This window comes from Triticum aestivum, unplaced genomic scaffold (assembly GCF_018294505.1).
Source record: "Triticum aestivum cultivar Chinese Spring unplaced genomic scaffold, IWGSC CS RefSeq v2.1 scaffold157840, whole genome shotgun sequence".
Classification (NCBI taxonomy): domain Eukaryota; kingdom Viridiplantae; phylum Streptophyta; class Magnoliopsida; order Poales; family Poaceae; genus Triticum; species Triticum aestivum.
In genome coordinates, this window is record NW_025225324.1 from 1816 (window position 1) to 15261 (window position 13446).

The following is a 13446-nucleotide window of genomic DNA, read 5'->3' on the forward strand; positions in this document are numbered from 1 at the left end:
GTGCTATGGACACGGCAGCTTATCAAGGTACCGGAGATTGGGGTATAGTTAGCAAGGAGAAGTATAAGTTGCCTGCTAGAAGATATCCACAAAAGCCCAGAAAACTTAACTGCCCCTCTTACATGTCAAAAGGGACCTGCACATACGGGCCCTCATGCCACCTCAATCACCCACCGGTAAAATCTGCGTCACTTTACTGTCATATTATGTATTGCTCTAAACTTTTTTGGCAAGAAAACGTTGTTGGTTTCCGTACTTCGTTGAATGCTGCAATTTTGCTTAGCACAATAGGTTGTGTAAATTATCGCTGTCATATCCGCGCCATTTGTCATGCAGCTGTGTAGTTAGTACTGGGATCTATATTTCAATGCATTAAGCTCACACCTGCAGTCCCTGCTGGTATGCTTCTACATATATGTTCATATGCATGCCCTTTTTCTGTATAAAAAATGCAGTCTCTAGCATCCTTTCTGGTCCCTAGATAAGCAGGAGATGATGTAGCATCTTATAAGTTTTATGTGCTGATAATTGTAGTGGACGTTTGAAAGCCTGATTAATATGTACCTCATTCACTACTTTGTTCATGAGCTATTTAGTAACTTATCATCCTCTTTTTTGATGATGTTGTCACTGCAGCAGCTTAAATCTAGGTCAGATGAATCATGGCGTCCCTCTGAACGAAGGAACCATGGCGCTGCAGAAATTCTGGAACTGAACTGCCTTGGCCTTCCCATTAGAGAAGTATGCCTATGCTATCTTTTCATCTGTTGGAGTTGGTACTTATGATTTATATTGGAAAATGTTGAAACTGAATGGCAGTCCAAATTACTGTTCAGGGAGCAAGAAACTGTGACTACTCTATGCGAACTGGTGCTTGCAGATATGGCAAAAACTGCCATTTTAACCATCCAGACCATGTGATTGATGCTCAGTTCAATCCACCAACAGGGTGGGAGGATAATGCTTTGCAAATGGAGAAATCTTCTGATCATACATTAGATGAGACATCACGCATGAAGAAATCTTCCGATGATGCGACCTTCGATGACAGATCAGACATGAAGAAATCTTCCGATGATGCGGCGTTAGATGACAGATCACACTTGAAGAAACCTTCTGATGGTGCGATCGTAGATGACACATCATACTCAAAGAAGTCTTCTGACAATGACAACTCATCTAGCTCTGGTGTCCTGCCACCAAGCATATTTAGAATGCTTCTACCTCCCCCAAAAGTACTGCCTAGCACGGAAGGAAAGGCGAAAAAGGTACGTGCTGTTTCTTCCCTATATTATGCGATGTTTAGATCTGCATTTGCACACATCTCTTGGATATTGCTACTTTGCGACACTGCACTGTACATTCCTAGATTTTGACTGGTCTGTGCCTTTTTTTTTTTGCTAATTTCCTCCTATCTGCTTCATGCAGAAGTCAGACTGGTCATCAGACGATTCCGATGGTTGCTGTTCAGCAGATAGTTCAGATGGACCTTTGTGCAAGCAGGGGGAGCACGTGGATTACGCTGAGAGGCCTGGCAGACCAGAATATCACCACCCAAAACAGTCAAAAGACAAAGAAGAGGTAAACTATCCTGAGAGGCCTGGCAAACCAGATTGCCCCTTCTACATGAGATTTGGTGATTGTAAATTTGCATCAGCATGCAACTATCACCACCCAAAAGACAAATACCCAGCTGGGAGACCTGATGAACCAGAATGCCCATTCCTTATGAAGCGTGGGTACTTTAAACTTAGGGCACAATGTAAGTTTTATCACCCAGAGGCTTCAAATCCTACCATGCAGAGCCCAACAGATGCAAAAAGATCTGTTACCACTGATGAACATCATCCATCTACAGGAATCACATTACAAGACTATATGCTTCCCCAGCAACCGCAGTATCCTGAGAGGCCTGGTCAGCCGAGTGCCGGTACTACTTGCAGTTTGGGAAATGCAAATATCTGTCTGCATGTATATTTCACCATCCAAAAGATGGAGTTGCAGCTCACTCTGATCAGGTTGGACCTGGCATGCCAGATTGTCCTTTCTATATGAAAGCTGGGAAATGTCAATTTGGATCAGCATGTGAATTTCGTCATCCCAAAGATATACATTCAAGTTCAACTACAGAGGTATATTCTATTATCAGTGGTCAATGTTCAAGTAAACACTGTTGATTCAATCATAACTAGTTTGCAATTGTTCCTTTTTCTCTGGCTGATCCCTGTTGCATTTTTAGGCATGCCTTTAAGTATAGTAAATAGTACTGGTCAGCTCAGTCCTGTGTACTGGGAACTGGGAAAGACATCTTTACTAGCATTGACATTTATGCAAATGAAAACTGAATAAATTGTGCGTTGAGAATTCTTGTCCAATTTACAGTGAGTACAGTACTATTTTCTGTGCTTGTTTACTACCTCATCGTACGAATGAAATCTGTTCTGAACCTTTTCGGTTCCTATTGCACATCTGAACTCCGAATGTTTGAAGTATCCACACAACACAAAGATGGCCACTGAAAAAATGATGGTATGGACTATGGAGTGCTAGGAGAGGCTAAATAGTAAATATTACTCCCTCCGTCCCACAATGTAAAATGTTTTTGCAAGCTAAAATAGCTTGCAAAAATGTCTTACGTTGTGGGACAGAGGGAGTAGTTATCTGTGTAGTAGCAAAGAATTTTTTTTAATCTACAATCTGAAGTGCAATGCAGGTTGCTCTTTATTTCTACAATGTTGATCATGATCTTGTTGATTTTTCTTCATTTATCAGAAGTAGAAATATGTATGTCATGTCACCCAATTGAAAGAACATAGATGCTCGGTTTTGTTACCAGTGAATGCTCATGGATGTCATTCTGTTCCAGGAAGCATTTTGTAAGAGAAGTGGGTCTGGGGCGTACCACAATTTGTCAAGGTCAGATAATGGTGTGGAGCAACAAGAGAGCATCATGTATCCTGAAAGGCCCGGTGAACCCAAGTGTGCCCACTACATGAGGCAGGGCTACTGTTAGTTTCAGATGAACTGCAAATACCATCATCCAGGAGACCGGCTGTCTAAGAAACAGTATGTATGTAAGACTCGTATAAATTTTCAGAAAAAGCTCGATTCCGCTGCCTTTTAGATGATGTTGATGATGATTTTCTGCGAGTGTTGTTTCAATTGCAGTGAAGTCATCCGCAGCGACCACTTGAGCAAAGCAGGGACACGCTGGTTACCGCACGAATGCTACCAACGGAAAGGTAGGTACCTCTTGTGCAGTGATGTTGCTGATAGGAGTTGCTATTGCTTTGGAATTCTCCTGAAACAGCCTCCCCTTGACATGGCCGACTTAACTTGGTGCCTGTTTGTTTTGTTTTGTTTTGCAGCATTGTCTTGATGTGTGAGCAGGTGTTGTTAGAGCAGGCTGGCTGGCTCAAGTGTGAGCGTGACTGACGACTGAAGAGAGAGGAGTAGGAGGATTCTGATGAATGAACTAAAGCTTGGAGCTAATATAATCGTCATCGTTTTTCTGGGGTTGTATGAGCGAGTAGTTGCTAGTTATGTCTGTTTTGAGCGCGTTTGAGCTGTGTTGGTGAAAGGTACGGCCACGACGACGCCGGCGGCCGGGAGGCGCTCGACTCCGTCTTCGCCCACATTGTCGGCGCCGAGGCCGCCATCGTGCGCCCCCAGGTTTTCCCATCCATCCCACATTCAGTTGCCACGCTCTGCTGACGACCTGAGCCTGAGCTCCGGGTGACGAACACTTGTTGTTGGTTTGGCAGTTCTTCTCCGGCACTCACGCCATCGCCTGCGCTCTGTTCGCGCTGCTGTGGCCTGGACACGAGGTAATTAATATGGACATGACTGAACCGAAACGCCAAATTCTGGCATTGTTTCTGCTGGACTCAGAGAACTGATGACAGACAGCTCCTACTACAGCTCTTGGCGGTCGCCGGGCCTCCCTACGACACCCTGGAGGAGGTCATTGGGATCAGGGATTCGGCCAATGTAGGATCGCTCAAGGACTTTGGGGTGACCTACCGAGAAGTTCCGGTGAGCTGATTATTCCCCTCCAGATATCTGCTACTACTCTGTGTTACATTGTGCTACTCTATGTTACTTTGCCTCTGCTACTCTGGTGTGTTACATTGTGCTTTTGAATGGCTTGCTGATGTGGATTCAGTTGTAGCTCGCAGCAGATGGTGGCCTTGACTGGGCGCGCTTGCTTGTGCCGTCAGACCGGAGACTGGGTGCGCGCTCATACAGAGGTCCTGTGGTTACTCGTGGCGCAAGAGCCTCGGCGTAGATGATATCCGTAGAGCCATCAATTTGATCAAGGCAAGATTATATCATTTGTATTTGGGGGGAAGCAGAGTATTCCATTATCTACTTAACTCATGTACATACTGTGGAGTAGGTACTGACATTGTTCATGTTTTGGGTCTCACTTCAGCTGCAAAATCCAAACTGCAAGGTCATGGTGGACAACTGCTATGGTGAATTCGTCGAGACATCAGAGCCTCCAATGGTGGTATGTTCACCATGGTCATCATCATATGAGTAACAGAGCAGCACAGCAGTCCTACCCAATTCTAATTGGGCATTTGCATGACAGGGAGCAGATCTTATTGCTGGCAGCTTGATAAAGAACCCCGGTGGTACCATTGCGCCGTGTGGTGGCTACGTTGCCGGGAAGAAAGATTTGGTTGCTGCAGCTGCAGCTCGCCTATCTGCACCGGGCCTTGGGGTGGAGTTTGGGTCCGCACCTGGACATGTTATGCGAGCGATGTTTCAGGGCTTGTTTCTTGCTCCGCAAATGGTTGGAGAGGCAGTAAAAGTAGGTTCCTTGTCAGTTCTTTGCCTCTTTGAGAAAATTATGCATGCAATTGCAAGTGACAAACTTATACTATCCACAGGGGGGTTTGCTAATTGCAGAGGTCATGTCAGCCAAGGGCTATAGAGTTCAACCACTTCCAAGGGCGCCACGCCATAATATTGTGCAGGTTGCTTTTAAGTTTAACTTTGATTAGTCTGAAAAGGCTTTAACATTAATTCACTAGCAAATGAGTATCCACACAAGCAAATATGACAGTATCCATGTATGATACAACATTACAACTTATTATTTTTGGATAAATCAGCATAGCAACTGTGATGTGTCACAAATTCAGAAAGCTGATGTAGTGAAAACAGATTGCAGAAAAATAAACATCAATAGAGTAGAGTAAGATAACTGATGAATGATGGTACTCTTCAAATGTTTAAATTTTGTGGAGAACACATGGCTGCAGAAACCATCTAAAAAGTTTGATCCTGACAGAAGGTCAAGCGGTCTCTTTAAGTCATTACACTCTGTGCCTGTCAGTGCTAACATATCGCGGCATCCTTAAGACCAAGGAAATATTTTTTTTTTACTCACAGGCAGTAGAGCTTGGCAACAGGGAGAGACTCATAGCATTCTGTGAAGTTGTCCAACAAACCTGCCCAGTAGGATCATTTATTACGCCAACCGCTGGGGAAACTCCGGGTTATGCTTCAGAGGTGTGTTTGTATACCCTCCACTATAAATGTGTGCTTATTGTTATTTGAGGGCAGTTTCTTCCATGTATTTACTATTTCGCTCTAACTGAGTTGTACTGTCGGCCAAAAATAGTTTCTGCATACTTTCCTTTTTGCTTTGATATAAGAGTGATTAGTTCACTTGAAACAGGTCATTTTTGCTGATGGGACATTCATGGATGGAAGCACAAGCGAGCTATCATGTGACGGGCCCTTAAGAGATCCATATGCTGTCTTCTGTCAGGTCAGTTGAGAATTTGCATCCTGATTAATTGCGCTAATGCACAACGGACTCTAATGGTCCTGGGTACCAAGTTTAAGGTTTGAGAGCCTGAGCCATCAAGTACGCCTTCTCCACCCTTGCGCTGATGGCTCTTTTCCCTTGAAACGTATTGATGCAGGGAGGAACGCATTGGACACAGTGGGCTCTTGTCCTGGGTGAAGTTCTGAAGGTCATACAGCTGTTTGTTACCAGAACCATGACTCATTTCTGGACTGGAAGGTCATAGCGCCGTTTGTTACCAAAAGACGTTCCATTTCTTGAAAGGGTAGGCTCTTGGTTAACTATAATTGATTAGTGAGTACGTCTAGATTGAAGTGGGAATCATCACCTGATCTTCATAGTTTGCTTGTTATCGATGCTGTAATATCTGACAATGGTGCTAACTCACAGAAGGAATTTTTTTACCTAATGCAGGAGCAGGAACCATCATCCTCACCAAATTATTTTTGTCGAACCCGATGAGTGATTTAAAGCAACAGTTGTCAAGGCTGTGAAGGATCCGGCGGGCTTCATCCTGATGCATTGGATAGGTTCTGCCATTGACTTGGCAGTTGATGAGGTTACCGCTTTAAACCATAGCAGGTGGTATAGAAATGCTTTGGAATCGATGTACCATGCACCGGTTGTGTACCAACGGATCCACTTTGCGTATGTTTTTATATATACTTGAAATTTTGAAACTCAATAGTTGGGATCAGTTTTGTACGCCATCCTCATCTGGTTTCTAGCTAGGGTTCCTCCTAAGCTCAAGTAGCAAATGTCATCGTGCTTACCTCTTGCCACCGCATCTGCCTCCTTCATGTGTTGTTCTTGCACACAGTCACCATAGAGGTGTCCATTTCCTGACATGGGTGCCATTTTTTACATTTTACAAGTACGTACTGTGTGTCTTTTGACTATCAGGTTCCCTTAATTACCCACACTAATGCCCCGTTCCACCGCACATCCCGTATGCTCAAGTTATGTTACTGTTACTCATTTTCTGTTCACTAAATCGCCTCCTACTACTACAGTAATATTTGCTGCCGTATGAGGGCGCGTATTTCTACATTTCTTGCCATAACTTAAGCATAGAGCATGTGTGTGCACGCAATGAAGCAAGATTGGTTGCAGCATGGAGTCGTTGGGTTAGTGGGAGCTCCGAGCTTGGCAGCAACTTCCTGACCGCCAAGAACCAGCTGCAGTACACCCAGGGGCAGCTGTCCGCATCCGTGGGCAGAGACGTATAGTGCCACCGGGATCCCATGGTCGACATAAACTTGACGTTGGTTGAACAAGTGAAGGTTGTCGAGGTAATGGTCGTCGCTGATATGTAGTCTGACGGAAACAGTCATCACAGTTGGCATGCACCTTGTCGAGGAAGACTTTGATGTGAACTTGGTCGATGAAGATGACTTTACTTTTTCGAAAAGGGGGGACTCCCCCGGCTTGTGCATCAGAACGATGCATACGGCCATCTTTATAAATAAGCAAATAGGTTCAACAAAACAAAGTCTTACAGTCTGAAAATGACGATGACTTGATCCATGACATTTCTTTGTTCTGTAAAAGCCGCTCATCCGCCTGTCAGTGCTAGGAATAATATGTTCTCAACTGAACAAGAAACACTTGGATCCCACGGCAGTGCAAGTCTCAATGGTGTCAGTTCCGCAGAGAATTTTTGTCTGGTTTGATTATCAAGAGATACGGGCTTAAAGACAATGGACCATGCAATCTCACAAAGAAACTGTTTTAGAGGCATCGCCATAAAAGAGCGTTTTTCCAGTGGGGCAAAATTGGAGCCAACTCTCCAGCAATGGATGTAACCATGGAATCTTCCATATATGCGCAATACATTCTCATTCCAGGTAGCTCAAAATACGCAAGCCTCATCTCAAGGAAAACTTGTGAATAAACTTCAGGAATAATTCTTCCAGTAGAATATTCATTTCTGTGCCGGCTCAGAACAACCGCCGTGAGTAAATCCACTTGAATAGAATACTTTAACAGGTGGCCGTAGAAAATCCACCTGTTAAAGATATACTTTAACAGGGTTGCACTGATCTTGTTAAAGATATACCGCCTTGTTAAAGATATACTTTAACAGGGGCCATGGTTTCTTCCAACGCAAAGCTGCAATTATATCTTTCATTGACCTGTCAATCTCCCCACTGCAAATGGATGTCTCGTGATGCACAAGGATGCACTTAATGTTAGTTCTATCATGAAAAATAAGGAGCGCCACTTGTGTACCATATTCCAGTAAACTGTATTTGTTCTTATGCTCGCACACTTGCAGACTTGATGTAAACACCATATTCCACTTGATGTAAAAACCACAGTTCTTTCCAATGTACTCCAGCAAAATGATATGCTCTCTCCACTAGAATTTCTTTTCTCTGAAGCGCACAACACAAATCCCCAATCGCAGCTTGAGCAACATTTTCATAAGAATCCCAGTCTAGTATCCAAACAATTTTCCTTAAACGGGTCAGAATTGACCAAAACTATGAGTGTTGACGATAAACACGTGAACGCAACCTGGGGATCATCAATCGTGGAAATCGTTCTCGGACCCCAAAACACTAAGCAATAGTCCAAGAAACAGGCCAAAATCGGCCAAAACTGTGAGTGTTGATGACCGACACGTAATCGCACAGTGGGGTTCAACATCTATGAAAATCGCTTCGGGACCCAAAACGGTGAGTAATAGTCCAAAAAACGGACATAGACTCGCCCAAAACTGCGATTGTTGACGACGGACACGTAAGGGCACCTTGGGGATCGTTAATCATGTAAATCACTTTGGAACCCCAAAATGGTGAGTAATAGTCCACGAAATGGGTCAGAATCGACCAAAATTGTGAGTATTGATGATCGACACATAAACGCACCCCGATGTTCGTCAATCGTGGAAATCACTCCAGGACCCCAAAACTGAGTAATAGTCCAAGAAACGGGCCAGAATCGGTCAAAACTGCGATTGTTGATGACCGACACATAAACGCACCTAGGGGTTCAATAACCATGGAAATCACTTTGGGACCCAAAATGATGAGTAATAGTCCACAAAACGGGTCAGAATCAACAAAAAGGGAGTGGTGATGACCGACAGCTAAATGCACCCCGCGGTTCGTTAATCGTGGAATCACTTCGGGACCCTAGAACTGAGTAATAGTCCAAGAAACGGGCCATAATCGGCCCAAACTGCGAGTCTTGACGACCAACAAGTAAGCACACCTTGGGGTTCGGCAACAATGGAAATCGCTCGGGGACCCAAAACGGTGAGTAATAATCCGTGAAAGAACCCAGAACCGGACAAATCTAGGACTGTTGATGAACGATACATAAACGCAACATGGGGTTCGTCAATCATGGAAATCGCTCAGGGACCACAAAACACTGAGTAATAGTCTAAGAAATGGGCCAGAATCGGCCAAAACTGCGAGTGTTGATGACCAACACGTAATCGCACCTTGGGGTACAACAACTATGAGAATCAATTTGGGACCCCAAAACGGTGAGTAATAGTCAACCGAAACATGTCAGAATTGGCCAAACGGCAAGTCTTGACGATGGACACCTAAACGCAACCCGGGCATCATCAATCGTGGAAATCGCTCTCGGACCCCAAAACACTGAGTAATAGTCCAAGAAACGGCTCAGAATCGGCCAAAACTGTGAGTGTTGATGACCGACACGTAATCACACCTTGGGGTTCAACAACTATGGAAATTGCTTCGGGACCCCAAAACGGTGACTAATAGTTCACGAAATGGGTCAGAATTGGCCAAAACTATGAGTGTTAACGATGGACACGTAAACGCACCCCGGGGATCATCAATCGTGGAAATCGCTTCGGGACCCCAAAACACTGAGTAATAGTTCAAGAAACAAGCCAGAATCGGCCAAAACCGTGAGTGTTGATGACCGATACGTAATCGCACCTTTGGGTTCAACATTTATGGAAATCGCTTCGGGACCCCGAAACGGTGAGTAATAGTCCAAGAAACGGGCAAAGACTCGGCCAAAACTGTGATTGTTGATAACGGACACGTAAGCGCACCTTGCGGATCGTTAATCGTGGAAATCGCTTTGGGACCCCAATACAGTGAGTCAATTGTGAGTGTTGATGACCGACACATAAACGCACTCCGGTGTTTGTCAATTGTGAAAATCACGCCGGGACCCCAAAACCGAGTAATAGTCCAAGAAACGGGCCAGAATCGGTCAAAACTGCGATTGTTGATAACCGACACGTAAGCGCACCTTGGGGCTCAATAACTATGAAAATCTCTTTGGGACCCCAAAACGGTGAGTAATAGTCCACAAAACGGGTCAGAATTGACAAAAAACGGGAGTGTTGATGACCCACACGTAAACGCAGCCCGAGGTTCGTCAATAGTGGAAATCACTTCGGGACCCGAAAACTGAGTAATAGTCCAAGAAACGGGCCAGAATCGGCCCAAACTGCGAGTCTTGACGACCAACACGTAAGCACACCTTGGGGTTCGGCAACCATGGAAATCGCTCGGGGACCCCAAAACGGTGAGTAATAATCCGTGAAAGAACCAGAATCGGACAAATCTAGGATTGTTGATGAACGATACATAAACGCACCCTGGGGTTCATCAATCATTGAAATCGCTCAGGGACCACAAAACACTGAGTAATAGTTCAAGAAACGGGCCAGAATCGGCCAAAACTGCGAGTGCTGATGACCGACACATAAGCGCACCTTGGGGTTCAATAACCATGGAAATCCCTTTGGGACCCCAAAACGGTGAGTAATAGTCCACAAAACGAGTCAGAATCGACAAAAAACAGAATTGTTGATGACCGACACGTAAACGCACCCCGGGTTCGTCAATCGTGGAAATCACTTTGGGACCCCAAAATTGTGTAATAATCCAAGAAACGGGCCAGAATCGGCCCAAACTGTGAGTCTTGACGACCAACACGTAAGCACACCTTGGGGTTCAACAACCATGGAAATCGCTCGGAGACCTCAAAACGGTGAGTAATAAACCGTGCAAGAACACAGAATCGGACAAATCTAGGATTGTTGATGAACGATACATAAACGCACCCTGGGGTTCATCAATCATGGAAATCGCCGAGGGACCACAAAACACTGAGTAATAGTGCAACAAACGGGCCAGAATCGGCCAAAACTGCGAGTGTTGATGACCGACACGTAATCGCACCTTGGGGTTCAACAACTATGGAAATCGCTTCGGGACCCCAAAACGGTGAGTAATAGTCCATGAAACGGGTAAGAATTGGCCAAAATGGTGAGTCTTGACGCTGGACACATAAACGCACCCCAGGTATCATCAATCGTGGAAATCGCTCTGGGACCCCAAAACACTGAGTTGAGGACCGACAGGTAATCGCACCTTGGGGTTCAACAACTATGGAAATCGCTTCGGGACCCCAAAACGGTGAGTAATATTCCACGAAACGGGTTAGAATTGGCCAAAACTATGAGTGTTGATGATGGACACGTAAACGCACCCCGGGGATCATCAATCGTGGAAATCACTCTGGGACCCCAAAACACTGAGCAATAGTCCAAGAAACGGGGCAGAATCGGCCAAAACTGTGAGTGTTGATAAGCGACACGTAATCGCACCTTAGGGTTCAACATCTATGGAAATCGCTTCGGGACCCAAAACGGTGAGTAATATTCCAAGAAACGGGCAAAGACTTGGCCAAAGCTGCGATTGTTGACGACGGACACGTAAGCGCACCTTGGGGATCGTTAATCATGGAAATCGCTTTGGGACCCCAAAACGGTGAGTAATAGTCCACGAAACAGGTTAGAATCGACCAAAATTGTGAGAGTTGATGACCGACACATAAACGCACTCCAGTGTTCGTCAATTGTGGAAATCACTCCGGGACCCCAAAACTGAGTAATGGTCCAAGAAGCGGGCCAGAATCGGTCAAAACTACGATTGTTGATGACCGACACGTAAGCGCACCTTGGGGTTCAATAACCATGGAAATCGCTTTGGGACCCCAAAACGGTGAGTAATAGTCCACAAAATGGGTCAGAATTGACAAAAAACGGGAGTGGTGATGACCGACACGTAAACGCAGCCCGGGGTTCGTCAATCATGGAAATCGCTCAGGGACCACAAAACACAAAGTAATAGTCCTAGAAACGGGAAAGAATCGGCCCAAACTGCGAGTCTTGACGACCAACACGTAAGCACACCTTGGTGTTCGGCAACCATGGAAATCGCTCGGGGACCCCAAAACGGTGAGTAATAATCCGTGAAAGAACGCAGAATCGGACAAATCTAGGATTGTTGATGAACGATACATAAACTCACCCTAGGGTTTGTCACTCATGGAAATTTCTCAGGGACCACAAAACACTGAGTAATAGTCCAAGAAACGGGCCAGAATCGGCAAAAACTGCGAGTGTTGATGACCGACACGTAAGCGCACCTTGGGGTTCAATAACCATGGAAATCGCTTTGGGACCGCAAAACGGTGAGTAATAGTCCACAAAACGAGTAAGAATCGACAAAAAAACGGGAGTGTTGATGACCGACTCGTAAACGCACCCCGGGGTTCGTCAATCGTGGAAATCACTTCGGGACCCCAAAACTGAGTAATAGTCCAAGAAACAGGCCAGAATCGGCCCAAACTGCGAGTCTTGATGACCAACACGTAAGCACACCTTGGGGTTCGACAACCATGGAAATCGCTTGGGGACCCCAAAACGGTGAGTAATGATCCGTGAAAGAACACAAAATCGGACAAATCTAAGATTGTGGATGAACGATACATAAACGCACCCTGGGGTTCGTCAATCATGGAAATCGCTCAGGAACCACAAAACACTGAGTAATAGTCCAAGAAACGGGCCAGAATCGGCCAAAACTACGAGTGTTGATGACCAACACGTAAGCGCACCTTCGGGTTTAATAACCATGGAATTCGCTTTGGGAGCCCAAAACGGTGAGTAATAGTCCACAAAATGGGTCAGAATTGACAAAAATGGGAGTGTTGATGATCGACACGTAAACGCACCCCGGGGTACGTCAACCGTGGAAATCACTTCGGGACCCCAAAACTGAGTAATAATCCAAGAAGCGGGCCAGAATTGGCCCAAACTGTGAGTCTTGACGACCAACACGTAAGCACACCTTGGGGTTCGACAAACATGGAAATCGCTCGGGGACCCAAAACAGTGAGTAATAATACGTGAAAGAACCCAGAATTGGACAAATCTAGGATTGTTGATGAACAATACACAAACGCACCCCGGGGTTCGTCAATCAGGGAAATCGCTGAGGGACCACAAAAAACTGAGTAATAGTCCAAGAAACGGGCCAGAATCGGCCAAAATTGCGAGTGTTGATGACCGACACGTAATCGCACCTTGGGGTTCAACAACTATCGAAATTGCTTCGGGACCCCAAAACGGTGAGTAATAGTCCACGAAACGGGTCAGAATTGGCCAAAACAGCGAGTCTTGACGATGGACACGTGAACGCACCCCGGGGATCATCAATCGTGGAAATCGCTCTAGGACCCAAAAACACTGAGTAATAGTCCAAGAAACGGGCCAGAATCGGCCAAAACTGTGAGTGTTGATGATCGACACTTAATCGCATCTTGGGGTT

The 13446-nt window shown here is 45.3% G+C and overlaps 1 protein-coding gene and 1 pseudogene across 2 annotated transcripts; both read left to right on the plus strand.

The window, feature by feature from the left end:
• On the plus strand, positions 1–3074 carry LOC123172139 (uncharacterized; the record flags this gene model as incomplete). Of its 2 annotated transcripts, none has more annotated exon segments than XR_006485493.1 (5): positions 1–176; positions 637–741; positions 837–1268; positions 1429–2132; positions 2867–3074. XR_006485493.1 is itself a non-coding variant. In XM_044589160.1 (5 exon segments), coding segments are annotated over 5 exon segments (1049 nt in total), but the record flags the coding sequence as incomplete, so codon positions are not given.
• LOC123172138 (uncharacterized protein YnbB-like) lies at positions 2509–6809 on the plus strand (annotated as a pseudogene).
• Positions 6810–13446: the final 6637 nt, after the last annotated feature.